This window comes from Coregonus clupeaformis, unplaced genomic scaffold (genome assembly GCF_020615455.1).
Source record: "Coregonus clupeaformis isolate EN_2021a unplaced genomic scaffold, ASM2061545v1 scaf0431, whole genome shotgun sequence".
In the NCBI taxonomy this organism is placed as follows: Eukaryota; Metazoa; Chordata; class Actinopteri; order Salmoniformes; family Salmonidae; genus Coregonus; species Coregonus clupeaformis.
Genome location: NW_025533886.1, coordinates 278,616 through 299,152, shown reverse-complemented (window position 1 = coordinate 299,152; position 20,537 = coordinate 278,616). Strand labels below are relative to the sequence as shown.

General features: G+C 42.4%; 2 protein-coding genes across 2 annotated transcripts; one reads left to right on the top strand and one right to left on the bottom strand.

Moving 5' to 3' along the window:
• The first annotated feature begins 1,238 nt into the window (after positions 1-1,238).
• LOC123484741 (eukaryotic translation initiation factor 3 subunit J-A-like) lies at positions 1,239-5,574 on the top strand. The gene is made up of 8 exons (XM_045215370.1): positions 1,239-1,343; positions 1,488-1,579; positions 3,719-3,770; positions 4,011-4,102; positions 4,186-4,291; positions 4,471-4,647; positions 4,899-4,972; positions 5,244-5,574. Exons 1-8 carry the CDS (start codon positions 1,322-1,324, stop codon positions 5,373-5,375), a joined length of 747 nt encoding a protein of 248 aa, XP_045071305.1. The 5' UTR covers positions 1,239-1,321; the 3' UTR covers positions 5,376-5,574.
• A 1,456-nt stretch (positions 5,575-7,030) lies between these two features.
• Positions 7,031-14,427, bottom strand: LOC123484740 (cartilage intermediate layer protein 1-like). The gene is given in 10 exon segments (XM_045215369.1): positions 7,031-9,682; positions 9,875-10,032; positions 10,142-10,250; positions 10,362-10,525; positions 10,527-10,674; positions 10,835-11,032; positions 11,206-11,484; positions 11,767-11,832; positions 13,051-13,204; positions 14,356-14,427. Coding segments are annotated over 9 exon segments (3,543 nt in total). The 5' UTR covers positions 13,112-13,204; positions 14,356-14,427; the 3' UTR covers positions 7,031-7,322.
• Between the last annotated feature and the right edge of the window lie 6,110 nt (positions 14,428-20,537).

Sequence of the window (20,537 nt, the reverse complement as noted above, 5' to 3'; positions counted from 1 at the left end):
TCTTGGCTCAAGTAAATCATATCGCCCTGACAGGAGACCATTGGACATCAGTGAGTAACAACAATTACCTCGGAGTAACTGCACATTTAATCAGTGACACGTGGGAACTGGAAGTCTTTGCGCTGACTATATTAAAAACTGAGGAGCGTCATTTTGCGGAGGCTTGTAAAGAACAGTTCCTGTCTGTTGCACGTGAGTGGGACATCGAGGGCAAGACTACAACCATTGGGACTGACAGTGCACGCAACATGGTTGCCGCAATTCGACTTACACGCTATGAACACATGAACTGTGTCGCTCACATGGTGCAGAGAAGTGTCACAGTGAGTCTTGCTGACAGCGGACTCACTGAAAATTATGTATCTGTGTCCTGTTATTTATCTTTTGGTATGCATTTCAGAAAAAAAAATGGTTAGGATTCAGGTGTAATTGCAAATAGTGATTAATCATGATTAATCCACTGAAAATTCTGATTAATTTGATTAAAAATTTTAATCATTTGACAGCCCTAGTTTAGACATAATTATTTTGTTAGGTTTAAGGTTGAATAAAATCTTGTTTTATTGCTTAAATGTAATTGTTTTAAATGGAAAGAGAAGAGTAATCATGTGGTTCTATCTCAAGTGCAGTGATGTTTTCTATTATTTGAGCATTATTATGTTTTTTTGAAATCCTTGTCTACCTGTAAAGTATTTCGGCAACAATTTACATGGTGTACTTTATAAAGGGTCTGTTAATGGTTTATAAGTAGTCCATTAGACTCCATTCTAAAGTTGTGTTACCATACCAATATTTCTGTAACACAAAAATAATCTAGCCTATATAACACTCATTGCAAATAATTTTTCGGTATTTATTCCATGTATTGTAATTGCTGTGAGTTTTGTATTGTTGTGTGAATACTCGGGCATAAATGTTGCTAATAAATGACTTCTACATTGTATTCCTTTTTAATTTGATTTGTTGTAAACAAAATGTTTAACTGAAAAATATGTTTAATATAGAGCTGTCCGTCATCTAATAGCTTCACCTACATTTCCTAAACAAATTGGCAGGGTAATGGTGTTGAAATGACAGATTGTGCCTTTAAATGTTTAATATTAAAGATTAAAATGTAAGATTGAGGTACAGTGCGACTTTTTTTACTCAATAAAAGGCATACTCTTCCATGAAGGGGCTTTCCTTTCTTGAAAAAAAAAAAGAGCACCAACTCCCAGCATTACAGAGCTGTAAAGCCTCGTTGTCTACTTGCTCCATCTGCTTTGCTGCTTTCAGTTCAGTTGAGAGGTCTGTCTGTCAAACCCACACACACGCAGCCAAGATGGCGGATGCCGACGATTGGGGTGAGAACAAAGTTAGAAATGATATCGTACGACAGCTATATTTAGGGATTTGGGAAAGATGGGTAACATTGTTATTGATATTAGCTAGTATATCGTTTTGAACGTTCAAGATAACTTAGTTACCGTTATAATGTGTATTTATAGACGCTGACAACTTCGAGCCGGACGTCGCGCCGATCAAAACGGCGGTAGTGCTGGACAAATGGGAAGGCGAAGACGAAGATGAAGATGTGAAGGTAACCAGACAACTAACTAGATAGCTAGTTACATGATACAGGCCATTTTACAGATGATTTTCAAGTCATGATTAACCCATTAGTTGTGGCTAACACAACACGCCTTGCTAGTTCGTCTGTGGACATTAGCTGGCTAGCTAGCTAGCTAGCCAGCCGCCAACTAGCCTAGCGTTATCCACGTTTCTAGCTAGTTAGCTAACGTTGTATATCTTAGCTAGGTCGATACTGTACAAGCTGTGAGGCCGCACATGTGAAAACTGTCGACGTGTGTCTCCTGGTTCGAGCTGAGCACAGACTCATTCTCTGGCACTTTTGTTTTTGAATTAACTACGTTGGCCATGTTTTTTTGGGCTGGTTAGAAGCTACTGTAGATTTGTTGCATTCTGAGTTGGGGAGATTCCATGGTGTAACGTTACTGACATGTAGTTACTGACTAGCTAGCTACAGAACGAATTTAGCTTTTTAGGTTAGCAGCTAGCTAGTTAGGTCTGAACTAATGTGTTGACTATCTAGCTTTAAGAGGTACATTCATCATAATCTGACTGCGATTAGTCATTGATGAAGTCAGTTCAAGGCTTTGTTTGTGTTATACATTTAATAAATAGACACTTAAATGAAAACTAGCTGGCTAACGTTAGTTGCCAACGTCATTATTCTGCCCTGATGATACCAGATCACTGAATTGAGCCTTACTACTAAGGTGCTTCCAACTGACATATGCGAAAAGTAAAGTGTGTTTTCGAGAACCCTCTTCAACAGACTTTTCTCGTTGATTCATTTTCACCATGTATGGCTAGAAAGTCAACCGAATGTATACTGTGGGATCATACAGCTGTGGAAAAGGCTAGCAAAGCAGTTTGTTGTTGACCATGGTTTCTGTGGAATATAGGTAGTGTTCAAGTCATATGGTGTATTCGTGTCCCTAAAACAAAACTTGATCAGTACAGTAGGCCTACAGTTGTTTTGAGAGAAATGTTTGGTGTCTTTTTGGATAAGGCTTGGGCTAGGTACTTCTATTATTCCCTTATTAGGGCCTCAATGGATATGACACATCTGCCAAATATTGGTTGAAATGCTTTACATAACCACTTTTTGTGATAATGATGTGACTGGTTCTGACATGTCTTCCGATGTTTGATAATGCAGTTGTTCCCATAAATTCAGATCTTGTTGATTTCCTAGAAAATTAAGTCAAGACCTACTCTAGAAAAGTCCCAGAACCAACCGCTAAACTACCCAGTATTATGTACATTTACATTACATTTTAGTCATTTAGCAGACGCTCTTATCCAGAGCAACTTACAGTTAGAGTGCATACATTTTGGGAAACGAACCCACAACCCTGGCGTTGCAAGCGCCATGCTCTACCAACTGAGCTACAGGGGACTCTATCAACCACAGAACTTGGAATTTTGCACATCTGAAAATGATTTCAGTTGGTGAACTAAGAACAGATAATCAGCTTGAACAGCTACAATGGGATACATTTGTTTTTCTCCAGAATACGTTTGGTAAAGTGGCATTTCCATTACTTCGAAACTTTGTTTTATTATTCTTTATGCCCTTCCTGGCTACATTCAATCAGTATTGCAATAAAAGTAATGGTGGTCCATGACCGTAAATGACTGTTATCCTACCGCTTAGGAGAAAATATAATGATGAGCAAACGCATGCCTTACACTGTTCAAATAAGACAAAGACATTACCATTTGTCGGCTTTAAATGGACCAAAACAAAACAAACCTAAATCCATCCAGAAGGGTTATTTAGGGGACTGGAAGCAATGTCAATATCAACTGCTCACAATGATTGTTTCATCTCAACACAAATGCTACAAATTGTTTAAGCAAGAGCAGGTGTCAAAAATTTTTTTTGATCGATGAAGTCATTTGCAAGTAAAATCATTATTGGTTTGGTTGATGTCATCATGGGTTAGCTTTTTTCATCACAAAATCAAAAGAAAAATGCTGATGTGTTTTGCTTTCAATAATCATTTTAGCTTCTAGTAAAATACCAAACAAACGGGGGTCAAAAGAAAGGAAAGAAAAAGCAGAACGAAAACCAAGCAGAAAGAACCTCAGGCAGGCAGGCGATGTAGGCACATAATTCGACTCATTCCTGTATGTTCTCCCTCTGCAGGATAACTGGGATGATGAAGAGGAAGAGAAGAAAGCAGAGGCAAAGAAAGCAGGTGCAGAAATACAGTGGTTTGAGAAAGTAGTGGCTGTGGCCTGTTGTAATGTAATATGCTGATCTGCACATACCTGTATATATTTTTGTGAATAGTTCACGAAAATGTTCCTACATCATACTGGCTGCCGCCATGCCTTTTTATTACCAAGTACTGGCTGAAAATATGTGTAATTTCAACTTGATTTGATGGTTGTTTTTGTTCCAGAGGTTTGCTATAACATTGCTTTTTTTGTTTCAGAGGCCAAAGTGTCTGAGAAGAAAAAACTGGCTGAAAAAATCAAGGAGAAAGAAAACCGGCTAAGGAAAAAGCAACAAGAGCTGAAAAAGAAAGTGAGTTTTTGAAATGTTGGATTAACCTTACAGATCTGAATATTTTCTCTCTTATGAATCCTTTACTTTTTTCTTGTTGATAGTTGGAGGAAGAGGAAGAGCTTACACCCGAACAACAGCTAGCAGAAAAGTTGAAAGTCCAGAAGATGCAGGAGGAAGCAGACTTGGAGCTGGCAAAAGAGGCTTTTGGTAAGATCCTGGAATATCCTGTCAAGTTTAACCCAGATATCAGAGATGTGATTTTTCCTGCTTTTCTATGTTGTCCTGATCACATCCCTGATACATGAAACATTCATTTTAATGTGTACCCACTAGCCAGCCATACTGTTATTGTGTGTTCTCATTAGTTTTTGTCCTTGTCATTTCAGGCATTTCAGGGGGTAGTACCACAAACAATGTTTCTGGAATTGAAGCCATGTGCCCGTCTTCTAAAGAAGACTTCACAGAGTTTGAAAAGCTGCTGAAAGTGAAGATATTACAGTATGAAAAATCAGTGCATTATTCAAGCTTCTTGGAGTCGTTGTTTCGGGAGCTCTGTATTTCATGTGAGTTCAACATCCTACAGGAATTATTGTACATGAAACATGCTTTATTATTCAGTGTGTTTTAAGTTTGTGCACATAACTTATTACTTTAAAACAAATACCAAACCACATGTCATAAATACCTCATATCAAGAAATGTTTATATACATAAGCCATTCAATAATGGTTTGACTTGACATATTTGGAGTTCACTAACATTCAGGCTCAACCATTGTGATAACGTCTTAACTAAATGTCCTGTTTCTACACAGTGGAAATTGACGACTTAAAGAAAATCAGCTCTTCCCTGACAGTGCTACTTAATGAAAAACAGAAGCAAGAAAAAGTAAGTTGTTGGCTGTCTTATTCATTCTGAACAAAAATGATGTCATCCTTCTGGTGTTTTCTTCATGAATTGTAGTTCTCCTTACGGTCAGTGGAGGGAGCCCTCTACCGGTACCTCCATATTGCTTTTCATTGGTCTCTGCTCAAGGAACTAACTTACACCCTGGTTGCCCCATTCACTTTAATATTCACTCAACTTGCTTTGAAGAACACCAAGTGTTTATTAAGTGTTAATTTGTAGCAATGGTTTAAGTTTTGTTTTGGTTCCACAGGCAATCAAAGGCAAAAAGAAGAAGAAAGGAGCTGTACTTGGTGGTGGTATGAAAGCCAAGGGAAAAGATGACCTTGCAGACTATGGAGGATTCGATGGTGGCTACACCCAAGACTATGATGACTTCATGTGACCACAGCTATATCCCCACTGCCTTTTACCCTTTAACCCTCAGAAATGCAGCTGTACTTCTCATGCTGTCCAGTGTCATCCTGGAAAAACCTGAACAATGTGTCGCCCTTTCATTTTGCTTCAATGATCCGAGGGACAATACAGGGAGCATCCAGTACCAACACTTCTGTTAATACATAATGAAATGGCCTTTTCTCTCATTCAGCCTCCAAACTTCATAAAGATACAAAACACAGTGAAAAAATACTTTACTTGCTGTATGTGATTTGTAGAGCATGTTTTGATTTAGAGAAATGATGCTCATGTCAATTAATTCCAGTTGCTACTGCAATGACATCTCAACAAATTAGGTTCTATGCAAATAATTTCACCCAGAATGTCTATAAATATAATAGGTATTTCACTTTACCTGTCGATGGGTTTCTTACAGGAAAGTATATAGTATCTATAATGTAGGTTGCCAAATACACATTATCTTTATCCATTGAAAGTTGCATTGTTCATGCTTTGAAAATGACACTACATGTTTAGTAGTTGGAGTGTTTGCAGGGGGCTTATTGCGTTCACTGTAAAAATGGATTGACAAGTGTAATGCATTTTAGGTTTGGGCGGTATCCAGATTTTCATACCATCGTACCGGTCCTGTACGCACAAAACAAATTTAAGCAGCAGGGATTTATCCGGGAGGGGCTTGATTGTCTCTGCTGTAACCAAGAAGCTTGATCTTGCAAGCTAGCCACTCAGCTAGTAAATTAGCAAACCAAATGCATAGCTGGAGCCCTGAGCTGGAGATAATTTATTTGGCTTGTCTAAGATAGTTGTAGTTCTAAGCAGTGGTATTGAAAATCATACCGTCTGTATTTCAAATGTATATGGTATACCACCCAAGCCTAATTAATTTTACGATAGATGTGACTCAAACCTCATGGCCATCCTCTGGATACATCTCTGGAATATCCTTGAACAGTTGAAGCAAGAGTGCTTTTAGGTATTTTTTTGTGCATGACAAACAGGTAATTTGCTCATCAATTTGATTACTGCTAATGCAGATATAATTGTGATCAGGCAAGTTCTCACACAACTGGTCTCCTTAACATTGCTTCTGCAGCCTTGTATCAAGTGAGACGAGGAGGGAACTTATGGGCTGACCTTAGTGTCTTCATAATGGTAGAAGGGGACATGTTTTTCCTATTTTCTAACATTTGAGAGGTTTTCAAATTGTTAAGGAAATTGGACATGGTGTACAATATACCGTAAAAGATGACTGGCTCTTCAGTGTTTTATATGCATTTAATTTAATAAAATCACTGGTCGAAAGGATAAATTAAAAAATGTCTCTACTTTTTAAAACTTGAATTCACTGACAGTTGTATTATGGCTTACGTGGATTAGAAGTAACTTGTCCGTAGTGTGCACTCTACAATGTTGTCAGCTATGTTGTGAATGCGCCAACAAAGATTTGTCTAAGTGTAAGTGAATCAGCAATCCAACACGTTCTAGGATTGTTCTTGTTTTATTTGGGGCGTAGTGTCTTAATCACTGGTTACAACCTTGAATGGCATGTATAATAAATATCCCATTATTTACAATTTCAAGTAGTAAATATTCATCACAGTACAGGTGAAGAAAATACAATATATTTTCTGTAACGTAACATTAAAATCTCCACTGAATGTTCCCTGGGAGATACCTGTGTTATAGCTAACAAAATATTTGTTAAGTTTTTAATTTATGGTTATGGGCCTTACTCACAATCGTAAAACATCTTTCAGTAACATATAAAAAATTATTACAAACAGTACATTATGAAGAAAAAAAACTTGTGTATCTTCACTGAAGGGCTAAAATATCAATTTGAATCCCATCACCAATACCCACTTTCTTTAGTGATTTGCCAACATGTCTGATGTGATTGTGATGTGGAGACCCTGACCTGTAGTGCTGTGCTTTAACCTGAGGTGCTCTGGGTGCGTGTGGCAGCGGGATTCCGAGTACTGCGTCTACGGCTGTTGCGGAGTGCGTTGGCTCCTGCTCTCTGCCTCCTGCCTCGGCCACCCCTCACTGCGCTCGCCACAGACTGCCCGGGGGAGTTCTGCGGAGCCTGGAACACGCTTTGACGGGTCACCTCACGGTTGCCACAGGTAAAGGTAAGTGCCACTCCCTCGTTGCTCTTCATGACACGGGAAGTGCCATCAGAGGTGCCATCAAAGCAGCGTCCCAGTGCTATCTCTTTAGCTGTGCGGGGGTCCTGGTCTGTCACTGTGTAGATGCCATAGTTGTGGCCCAGAGGGTCCAGTGGTGCCAGCATTGTGAACTCATTGGTGTCGTTGTTGACGGCTAGAGGCAGGTGATTAACCAGGTACTCTTGAAGCATGGAGTTAACATTGTCCCTCTTACAGCTGCCCTGAGGAATCACCTTCATCAGAGTGCGGTCCACTCGGTCCTGGTCGTAGAGCATGCCACTGCACTTGAACTCCAGGCACACAGCAGAGACGGTGGACTGGTCCATGTCGCGGATGCTGCGGGTGTCGCGGAGGCCATACAGTTGGCCAACGGTCTTGGGGTGAGTGCCGCCCTGGTTGCGGGAGCGCACGTTGATCTCATGGGGACCATTGATCTTGACCTTGACATAGCAGGCTCGGTACTCCATGGGCTTGGGCCACCAGCTCAGGTAGTCTTCTGTCCAGCTCATAGGATCGTCTTCGTTGAAAGGCACTGTGTTGTAGTCGTAGCGATCTCCCTCCACTCTGGTGAAGCGGAAGTGGCCTGCAGTAAATGGGGCTTCCTCACACTCTTTCAGTTGGTCAAATGAGTACACAGGTCCATTGAGCTCTTCAGCTGTGTTTGGGCTGGGCTTGGCCACATTGATGCTGAAGGCTGTCTTCTTTAACCTGGGGTCATTGTGGTCTGACCGTCTGTAGTTCAGCTTGCCCAGGTATGGCTGAGGGACTCCAATGATGTTGGGGTTGAATTTGGGAGCAGACGGGACAGCCTCGAGTTCTTCTCCTCCCATGTTGGCCATGACGTGGGCAGAATATGCGTCAGCTTTCTGGTCGTCGCAGAAGGCAGGCAGACAGGCACCATTGGGGCCAGTGATGACGCTGTCAAAGCGTCCCCAAGCACGAGGGTTGGAGGAGTAACCTGCAGTGGGTTCCATGTTGATCAAGGTCACCACCACTCCCTCTACCTGCTCGCTGGGCATGAAGCGATCGCTGCGGAAGCCTCGCACCTTGATGTAACACCTCCTGTTCTCTGGGACGTCCAGGTTAAACAGCCTCCTCTCTCTGATCTCCATGTTCCCAATGAGGAAGGTCCTCTCCTCCCTTTTACCACGTTGCTTCTTCTCCATCTGGAAGCTCCCCTCCTCCTCCCACATGCCCGTGTCGGGGTTCAAGGACCACAGCTTCATGGTGTCCAGGTGCTCAGGCATTTTCACCTGTGTTGAATCCATTTTCACCTTCACCTCTCCGGCGTTCAGTGGTTCTCCGGCCTCCTCATCCCTGAAGTCAACTGAGAACATACCGTAGGTTCTCAGGGGCAAGGTGTCTCCCTCATCTCCTACGAAGTTGAGGTCACTCTGTGCGGCTGCTGCTGTGGACACGTCTCTAGCATCCAGAAAAGTGATGCTAGCCTTCACATTACCCACAAATACTTCTCCACTCTGCTTGTAGAAGGAGTTGGGTGGGATCTGGATCTCAGCAATAGGATCCTGGCCCTCCACCTCTCCCAGCTGAAGAGTGTTGAGCTCTGTTGAGCTGATGGTCACTGGTTCCTTCTTCCTCAAAAGCTTGATCTCATGGTAGACGGCGCCCCCTTTGGTGTTGAATGGAAGAACCTTGGTGGTGTTGACGAACTTATCCATGTTGTCCACAAAGGTCATCACCAGCCTCTCAGTGTCATGGGGGACCTGGATGGAGAAGGTGCCTTGGTAGCCTGTGCGGCTGACTCTGGCTCCATTTATGTAGACGTGACCAAATCTCATGGGCTCTCCAGTGTCTGCGGCCACAGCCCGCCCACGCACAATGGCTTTGGTCTCCACACATTTCTGGCAGCCACACTCGGTCACCACCATGGTGGTGAGCTCATAGCCCTGGCATTTTAGTTGTTTCTCCTCCATCTTTGCCACCCCACAGCAGTATGCCACTGAGTCCTTGCACCTGATTCCATTGTCCAGCTGTCCTGCACAGGTTCCTGAGAGGCACTTTCCTACGTCGTAATAGAGAGAGCCGGTGCTGTTTTGGTAGCAGTCATGAGGTAGGCGAATAAGGTAGGATTCGGGTTTCGGGTTACATGAAGGTTGATCTTTACCTGTGAGGAGAAAGGGGTAGAAAACAGACCAACACATGTTAAAATATTTACAGATTATACAATGGAATTATTTTATGAGAAAATCAATACCCTTTCATTCTCCCTCTGATCATTGACTGATGTCATGCAAATGGCTGTTCAAATAGTAAATATGAATGTGTGAATATCACCCGTGGTGCTTTGAGATCAAACCTAAGACTGTGACTATGGCTGGTTTGGACTTGATGGCCCCAGCCTGGTTGCTGGCTCTGCAGTAGTACTCCCCAGTCTGCTCCATGCTCAGGTTTCTTAAGACCAGCGTGCTGTCATAGTTCAGCTGCTTCCTGTCCAGCAGGCTGCCGTTGTGAAACCTACCGAATTACAGATGACTGTTGAACACTATACCCAGCAAAAACTTTGATTTTGATATGGTAAATATATAACATTTTCCAAGCTGTCATTACAGATCCATTGGCTTACCACTGGTACTCTTCTGGCTCTGGTGATCCACCCACTTTGCAGCAGAGAGCAGCTGTCTGGCCCTCTCTTCTGACCTTGTTCTCAGGGTTCTTCACCACATGGAGCTTCTCTGAGGGATCCACATTACAGTGTGTGAGACCAGTGTAAAACAGAGAATTGTAACATGTAAAACAGAATTGTAACAATGTCAGCTTTCATTACTTTTTTGTAGCCATTTTACCTGCTCTGTTCAGCATGATACTGAGGACAGAGGTGCGTTCGGTGCTGTGGGGCACGATGACAGTGTGAGGGGCGTGGTTCCGCAGCTGGACGGTCAGTGTGGCATTGCCGTCGGGACAGATCCCTGGGATGCGGAAGTGTCCATTGTGATCGGTGAGGGTGAGAGTTTGGAGCTGGGGCCGAGCGGAGGATGGTGGCCCCTGGGGCAGGGAGACCTCCAGCACTGCGGACAGAGCCCAGTACAATGTGGTCCTGACACATACAGGCGTCACACTCCGCATTCATCCTACCCATCTCACAGTGCAGTGTGCAACCTGGAACAACAGCAGCAATACAGTTCAGCATGTCAGACAGTGCCTTTGTACATTGGTTCAGCTATGACCATTTCTAGAATAAAATGCAAATGGTACTGTGACATTACAGAGGTTTCAATGATATGTAATAGCTGTAATTGAGATGTTGAGAGCAACTCACCAGTCCCAGGGCATTCAGGTCCTTTGCAGGCTCTACCCTCCACCGTAGGTCCGCTGCACTGCTTATCCCACTGCTTAGGTTGGGACTGGCATTTCCTGGAGCGCACCTGCATTGCCACCTGGCCACACTTGGCAGAGCAATGGCTCCAGTCTGACCAAGGACCCCAGGCATCCTGAGAGCCTTCTGACCCAGTGTTGCCTGATTGAAAATAGGTTTTCACTCCATTACAAAATACCGATATAATTGCAGTAGCTAGAAATGTTGCTTGGAGGATAAATTATGGCTTTCACTATTATAGAACAGTTTTATTTTACATAATACAGTAGCTACTTCTCAACTGTATTTAATGTAAGGCTCCCAGCCACACATACCAGACTGACCTTTGGGGCACAGGAAGCGCACAGCGTAGTTGGAGCAGTTGCGACCAGGGGCCTGCTCAGCGTTGGCGCACCAGAAGCCCAGGGTAGGGTCTGCGTGGATCTTCTCCCCCGTGTTGCGAGCGGGGATCCAGTCAGTGGTGCGAGCCTCCAGGGCCCGGGGGGCGTCACACACCCGCGCGCGGTAGTAGAAACGGATAGCGTCCAACTGCTCATAGTCTCCTCGACCTCCAGGGTGATCCACGTTGAACCAAGTGGTCCACTCATAGTCATCTGGACACAGAATGTCGCACAATGAATACTACTTCAGAATGATGAAAATAAAATAATATAGTTACAGTGTTTCCTCTTTGGCCATAAAACAATTGCATTGCATTTTTTAGCTAATTTCTCTGCTGCTGTAAACATGACTGGTGCCATTGGGCTGTAATTCTGAAAGTTATAGTTCTTCATACTATATTATTACATTAACCAGACTTAAAGCGACAATCTGGACTTAAAGCCACAGTCGTGACAATTGTGTAAAGAGATGTATTTTGGGATGTTAAATGTTACCTTCAGAGTTGTACACTGCAGGGTTGTTTTGTCTCGCAACTCTCGAACTGTCTCTTCTCCATGTTCCTATAAAACATCACCTCATGATGACTCATGATTGACCTGTTGTGACATCACTGACCAATGCCTCAATGCTGACCAGACTGGCCAAACCTCAGACCAGACGGACCAAACCTCTGGCTATTTCTTCCTAGAGTATTATGGTCACCCGTAAAGCAATGGGAAAGAATCTGTATCTTTCAAATCGTTCAACTTTTCAACTATACTCTGAGTCATGGAACAATATATAACGACTTGTACTTTCTCTTCATGTAATGCCACACTCTAATCTCTTTCTGGTGATTTGCCCTGTGTACTTTGGAAATCAAATGAATTGCTCCAACACATGAAAGTGCCAATAGCGTTTCAAAGCGGTCAAGGAAATATGTTGTGGACCAACAGTGAAAAGGCTACAAGAGTTTAAAAGAGTCATTATATATATTACATTTATGTCCCATCGTTACTCTCAGCTGCAAACAATCAACTGCTTTGTACTAATGTCACTGAAACCAAGAGATAGATATTTCATTCTGATTTACAGACTGACATTTGTAGTGTACGGTGTTACATAATGCATATTTTGACTTTTCACAGACCATTGCAGTTACAGTACCCACCAAACGCTATAATCGTTCTGAGTTCACATTGGGGCTCAGTATAAGCATACTACTGGCACATACTTGTGTGGCCAATTGCAGAGAGTGTCTCCTTAGCCTTGGCCTTAAACATATCCCGCCTACTTAAGGATGTGGATCAGAATCAGTAATGGGGACGTGCAACAATATGCCTCTGTCTACCAATGGTTTGGGAGAAGAAGGAGTATAGGCTTCTGTAGAGTCAGAAGATCACCAGGCTGCTGTCTATGTCCCAAGGAGACCTCTGTTCTGACTTTTCTCAAATTCACATTAGATAATACTCTCAACTGTATAATGAAATTATCAATGATAATCGAATTTCCACACACAGGATATCATCCTGGTTTACGTTTTGACACGTTGAAAAAATTGTTAACGTTTTCCAGTTGAAATAATAGTTGCAATTCCCAAGCTGAGCCTTGTGAATGAATTATGGAGTTACAACTCCCAAACCGAGCTGTGTGCACGTGCGTTCTTGTGTGTGTGTGTGTGTTTGTTAGGGATCTGTGTGTGTGCACGTGTTAGGGATGTGTATTAGGGATGTGTGTGTGTGTGTGTGTGTTGGGGACGGTAAGGGGAATGTAAATAGTAACTGCTAATGAAGACCAACCTTGTGCCGTAGTGGTGACTCCCAGAGCTAGGAGGAGAGCCCATGTTGACAGGCAGCACATCCTGGCACTCTGCTGTTGCCTCTGACCTGTGACCTTGTGGTAATGACCCTCACGCCAGGCACGACAACACTAAGAATGGTCTACCAACACCTCCTGTAGAGGGGAAATGGAAATACTTAGCCAGAATCATTCCTGGCAGATTATCACAAACAAAAACAGTAGAGTGTAACTTTGTGGTCCACAGTATTAAATTAAATGCTTTTGTTTTCTATTGCATATGATTCCCTGGATGGAATATTAGGTCTCTTTAAATGTCTCAAACATGTCAAGTAGAGGATCTCCACCAGAGGAGGCTGGAGGGAGGAGCTATAGGAGGACAGTCTCATTGTAATGGCTGGAATGGAATAAATGGAAAGGTATCAAACATATGGAAACCATGTTTGACTCCGTTCCATTAATACCATTCCAGCCATTACAATGAGACTGTCCTCATAGCTCCTCCCACCAGCCTCCACTGATCTACACCCTGGTGACAGTAATTAAATGCATCTTTTCAGTGAGGAGATCAACAGTAATTTCAAAAACATACAGTATATTGGTGGTCAAATACCCCAAGCAGAATATGACAGATTGATCAAATAAAACTATAATCATTCTTTTATCCTTCTCACACTTTGAGGTCTCTAGGAGTGACACTAGAGGAGGATGCGAAACATACAGAATGAAAGAACATTATGGATGTGCAGAACCCCTCTCAGATGACACATCTGTGCTAGCCATCACTTGGTGTCAAGGGAACACTAAAACGTTTCTGCATCCATTGACCAAACACAGGGCTACACAAGCCAAATAGAAAACACATCCTCACACACAACACACACACACACACAGACTTACATACACAAATTATATCCCATGAAAAGCCACGCAGACACTGACTTACTTCCATGAATAGGCTACCTCCTTGCACAATCACACACAAATACTCATAGCTACACACATGCAAGCTGAAACCTATTGTCTGTCAATACGTCAAACTGTCTTTCAAGTTCACACAGACTAATGAGAATGTCTTACAGTATTTTATGAAATGTCTGAACTCACAAATGTGCATCAATTGAATTTAAACCAACACTCAAAGAACAGAAGCTGAACTTGCATTCAGCACCTCCAAATCGTCTATAAAAAATGTTAACTTAAAAAGAAAATCTGTCTGTTGAAAGAACAATGTTAATAGTAAAGTTCAAAGATGTGTCAACAGGGAAAGAGAAGGTGACTGGATCTCAGTCTTACCCTGTGAGTACCTCTGTATAGTTGTGTTGAGTAGTCACTCTCCTCCCTGTATGCAGGGTGCTGTGTCTGTGCTGAGTGTCCTGCTGCTCTCTCTCTTATATAGCTTAGTGCAGAACCCAGGGGTCGGCTCTGTGCCATTCACAAGAAGCCAGATGAGAGCGTGAAGACTGGAGACCACAAGTATGACTGAGCCTACTCTCTGCTGCTGCTTCTGGGAAGGTAGGGGACTTACTGTAACTTTCTGCTGTACCTCTGTGTCTATAGATGAGGATACCCAGGTCTAGACATAGACATAAGGGAGAGTTGACCTCAGTCAGGTGGGTCATAATTTTAAGTGGACATGGAACCTAGTTAAAGCTGGAATCCATTGCCCTTTACACTTGTACCAGTATAGGGGTTGAACATGGCAGATTTGGGCACTGATAAACGCCTAAATTGGAACATAGTATCTTTACAGTAACATGCTATACATGACGTCAGAGCTCTGGCTCTGCTCTTCACAGCGCTGTTTGAATTTTGACGGACAGCCATTCTGAACAAGAAGTTGCCCCCATCCCTCTCGCTAATTGGGCAACTTTTGCAAGTGTTTTGTTGTCTGAGTGAGGGAATGGTGTAAATTAAGAGGACTTTATTTTAAAAGATGAGACGTTGAGGATTATAATAAAATGTATTTGATGTCATACAAGTATGCCAAATACCCGTGAGTCCAAATGTGCACTTCACATTTCCATATCATAAAACTCATGTCATATACAGTGTCAACGTTTATAATCACTATGCTTGGTGTACAGTTACAAGATGACATGGCGTCATACTCTGGGTTGTTCTGAACATGTTTGTCTATTGTGAAGAAAATTGTTCGCGGCACACGCATGCACTCATGACTGCTTTCTATGCGCACCAAAATTATGATCTGTTTCCCAGAATTGGCTTGTTAAGGCCTAACACTGTAATATCGTATTTTATAATTTAGCTAGTCATGTTGACAATAGAACAAGCTTTGAAATTATGCCCACCTGACCCAGATAGCGATTTATAATGGACCATTTTTGGATTGTGTAAACAACAACAGTAATGCGCTTGCTCTAGTTCCTCAACCGCACAGCTAGCAGAGCTCAAAAAGCACCTTATAGATGAAGATGTTTTATTTATTTTTTGTCATAAAAGTGCATTGAAATTACTTAGGAACTGTGCACACTTTGGAGACGTGTGGCCACTTGGAGACACCAGTTAGTCGTCTCAGTCAAACCCTTGTGATTTTGTTGTCTTACAGTGGGGAAAAAAGTATTTAGTCAGCCACCAATTGTGCAAGTTCTCCCACTTAAAAAGATGAGAGAGGCCTGTAATTTTCATCATAGGTACACGTCAACTATGACAGACAAATTGAGATTTTTTTTCCCAGAAAATGACATTGTAGGATTTTTAATGAATTTATTCGCAAATTATGGTGGAAAATAAGTATTTGGTCAATAACAAAAGTTTCTCAATACTTTGTTAAATACCCTTTGTTGGCAATGACACAGGTCAAAAGTTTTCTGTAAGTCTTCACAAGGTTTTCACACACTGTTGCTGGTATTTTGGCCCATTCCTCCATGCAGATCTCCTCTAGAGCAGTGATGTTTTGGGTCTGTCGCTGGGCAACACAGACTTTCAACTCCCTCCAAAGATGTTCAATGGGGTTGAGATCTGGAGACTGGCTAGGCCACTCCAGGACCTTGAAATGCTTCTTACGAAGCCACTCCTTTGTTGCCCGGGCGGTGTGTTTGGGATCATTGTCATGCTGAAAGACCCAGCCACGTTTCATCTTCAATGCCCTTGCTGATGGAAGGAGGTTTTCACTCAAAATCTCTCACGATACATGGCCCCATTCATTCTTTCCTTTACACGGATCAGTCGTCCTGGTCCCTTTGCAGAAAAACAGCCCCAAAGCATGATGTTTCCACCCCATGCTTCACAGTAGGTATGGTGTTCTTTGGATGCAACTCAGCATTCTTTGTCCTCCAAACACGACGAGTTGAGTTTTTACAAAAAAGTTCTATTTTGGTTTCATCTGACATTCTCCCAATCCTCTTCTGGATCATCCAAATGCACTCTAGCAAACTTCAGACGGGCCTGGACATGTACTGGCTTAAGCAGGGGGACACGTCTAGCACTGCAGGATTTGAGTCCCTGGCGGCGTAGAGTGTTACTGATGGTAGGCTTTGTTACTTTGGTCCCAGCTCTCTGCAGGTCATTCACTAGGTCCCCCCGTGTGGTTCTGGGATTTTTGCTCACCGTTCTTGTGATCATTTTGACCCCACGGGGTGAGATCTTGCGTGGAGCCCCAGATCGAGGGAGATTATCAGTGGTCTTATATGTCTTCCATTTCCTAATAATTGCTCCCACAGTTGATTTCTTCAAACCAAGCTGCTTACCTATTGCAGATTCAGTCTTCCCAGCCTGGTGCAGGTCTACAATGTTGTTTCTGGTGTCCTTTGACAGCTCTTTGGTCTTGGCCATAGTGGAGTTTGGAGTGTGACTGTTTGAGGTTGTGGACAGGTGTATTTTATACTGATAACAAGTTCAAACAGGTGCCATTAATACAGGTAACGAGTGGAGGACAGAGGAGCCTCTTAAAGAAGAAGTTACAGGTCTGTGAGAGCCAGAAATCTTGCTTGTTTGTAGGTGACCAAATACTTATTTTCCACCATAATTTGCAAATAAATTCATTAAAAATCCTACAATGTGATTTTCTGGATTTTTTTCCCTCAATTTGTCTGTCATAGTTGATGTGTACCTATGATGAAAATTACAGGCCTCTCTCATCTTTTTAAGTGGGAGAACTTGCACAATTGGTGGCTGCCTAAATACTTTTTTCCCCACTGTATGTTGCACCTACCCCACATTTTTCAGGAATATTTTCATCATGCTACTGAATGTATCCTGAGTATTTTCAGATGTCGTTATCAACAAATAATGTTTGGATTAAGTATTGTGTAATGTGAATTGTTGTGTCCTCACCTTTAGTCTAATAGTTTTCCATAATCTCCTAACTGTTCCCGTTCTTTTTTGTATTTTATTCCCCCCCCCCAAAAAAAAAAAATTGTTTTAACCAAATACAAACATGCAAACATGCTGTTCCTTTTCAATTGCTACCATGGTTATGCATATGCTTTTCATATTTCTTCTGTAGGGAACATTTCAATTTAGCCCATATAGGCCAATTCCCACAAGTGATAATGGTTCATGGTGAAACTGCCACGTCCGTTTGGGATATTCCAACAACAAAGAAGTTACTGCAAACAACTAACACTGTTTTTTCCCCTCGGCCATCATTGCATGCGCGATAGAAGAGCACAATATGTACAGCACTTCTTCTTTTTTTATCATGCTGCGCAACGCTCCTCAGCTCGTCAACAAAAACAATAACAACTGTGGTGGAGCTGTTTCCCCCTACTGGTGGCCAGTGGAGCTGTTTCCCCCTACTGCGGATTCCATCTTTAACCACCTGATGTACAGTGAGGGAAAAAACTATTTGATCCCCTGCTGATTTTGTACGTTTGCCCACTGACAAAGAAATGATCAGTCTATAATTTTAATGGTAGGTTTATTTGAACAGTGAGAGACAGAATAACAACAACAAAATCCAGAAAAATGCAATTGATTTGCATTTTAATGAGGGAAATAAGTATTTGACCCCCTCTCAATCAGAAAGATTTCTGGCTTCCAGGTGTCTTTTATACAGGTAACGAGCTGAGATTAGGAGAGGGAGTGCTCCTAATCTCAGCTTGTTACCTGTATAAAAGCCACCTGTCCACAGAAGCAATCAATCAATCAGATTCAAAACTCTCCACCATGGCCAAGACCAAAGGGCTCTCCAAGGATGTCAGGGACAAGATTGTAGACCTACACAAGGCTGGAATGGGCTACAAGACCATCGCCAAGCAGCTTGGTGAGAAGGTGACAACAGTTGTTGCGATTATTCGCAAATGGAAGAAACACAAAATAACTGTCAATCTCCCCTCGGCCTGGGGCTCCATGCAAAGATCTCACCTGCGGAGTTGCAATGATCATGAGAACGGTGAGGAATCAGCCCAGAACTACACGGGAGGATCTTGTCAATGATCTCAAGGCAGCTGGGACAATAGTCACCAAGAAAACAATTGGTAACACACTATGCCGTGAAGGACTGAAATCCTGCAGTGCCCGCAAGGTTCCCCTGCTCAAGAAAGCACATATACAGGCCCGTCTGAAGTTTGCCAATGAACATCTGAATGATTCAGAGGAGAACTGGGTGAAAGTGTTGTGGTCAGATGAGACCAAAATGAAGCTCTTTGGCATCAACTCAACTCGCCGTGTTTGGAGGAGGAGGAATACTGCCTATGACCCCAAGAACACCATCCCCACCGTCAAACATGGAGGTGGAAACATTATGCTTTGGGGGACAACTTCACCGCATCAAAGGGACGATGGACGGGGCCATGTACGGTCAAATCTTGGGTGAGAACCTCCTTCCCTCAGCCAGGGCATTGAAAATGGGTCGTGGATGGGTATTCCAGCATGACAATGACCCAAAACACATGGCCAAGGCAACAAAGGAGTGGCTCAAGAAGAAGCACATTAAGGTCCTGGAGTGGCCTAGCCAGTCTCCAGACCTTAATCCCATAGAAAATCTGTGGAGGGAGCTGAAGGTTCGAGTTGCCAAACGTCAGGCTCGAAACCTTAATGACTTTGAGAAGATCTGCAAAGAGGAGTGGGACAAAATCCCTCCTGAGATGTGTGCAAACCTGGTGGCCAACTACAAGAAACGTCTGACCTCTGTGATTGCCAACAAGGGTTTTGACACCAAGTACTAAGTCATGTTTTGCAGAGGGGTCAAATACTTATTTCCCTCATTAAAATGCAAATCAATTTATAACATTTTTGACATGCGTTTTTCTGGATTTTGTTGTTGTTATTCTGTCTCTCACTGTTCAAATAAACCTACCATTAAAATTATAGACTGATCATGTCTTTGTCAGTGGGCAAATGTACAAAATCAGCAGGGGATCAAATACTTTTTTCCCTCACTGTACATGTGATGGATGGTCTGGTATTTCCTACCCTTCACATTGGAGTAGGCATATGTCAGTATTCAACTTTACAAAAAGAGAGTAGGATACTGTGGTAACTATAGCGGGAAAGAGTCAAAGACCTTCCAACACAGACAAGAACACAACACACCCATTCCTAAACGATTATATTAATGGTCCCCAGTTGAAATGCCAGCAATAGCCTCTAATGTGAATTGGTCATTACAATGGCTTCATCCCATGTGTGATTGTCCTTTGTTGTGCAACATCAACACAGTAACATTTCTCTGAAGCTGCTCCCATCAACAGTTTAGATTAGAAGCCATGAAAACAGTTATTATGAACGACACCACATTAGGACAGTAAACACACAGACTCATGCCCTTTATGATTAGTATTAATTTATCCAGACTTAGATCTGTTGATAAACAGTGTCTTTGTGATTTTCCGTAATGCCGTGCCAACAGCAATATACTGACTTATGATAGCACTGAAAGCTATAAACTACAGCTAGATGTGTAGCCCAACAACATGAGGTCATAGCGGTCAAATATCTAGCAAGTTTGGAGAGAAGATGTGACAGACTGAGGGATGGAAAATCTTCCATGACTCACTGCTTAGATTCTGAACAGAGGTTAAGGTTAACTAAGAACTGTGATTATAATTATGAGTGTAAACGTTAGTACTTACCAATTTAGTAGTCTGTTAATACTATATAAGAGTAGGCCAACATTCAACGTGACATTTTCTGACATTATTCAACAAATGGAGTGGATATATTCATACATTGATTCACCATTTGCGAGAAGGTGGGTCAGAACAGAATAGCCCCTCATCAGTTTAATCATGTGAATCCCATTTTACTAACATTCCTCTCACCACCAGACTACACTGTCGACACCAGGGACCAGTCACTTAGCACCTGAGAACAGTGCAGCATTAGTGTGACATTTTACAACAGCTGAATCCAATTTAACAAGTTTGTTCCTTTACCTAATGAGAATTTAAGAGACTCATGGTGTCTTTAAACAAGATAAATGAACCTTCAAATCCACTATAAAAAATTATTCATAGACACAACCTCAGTAAGTTTAGATCATGTAATTATGGGAACATTAGCACAAAGCCCAATAAAAGGCTGT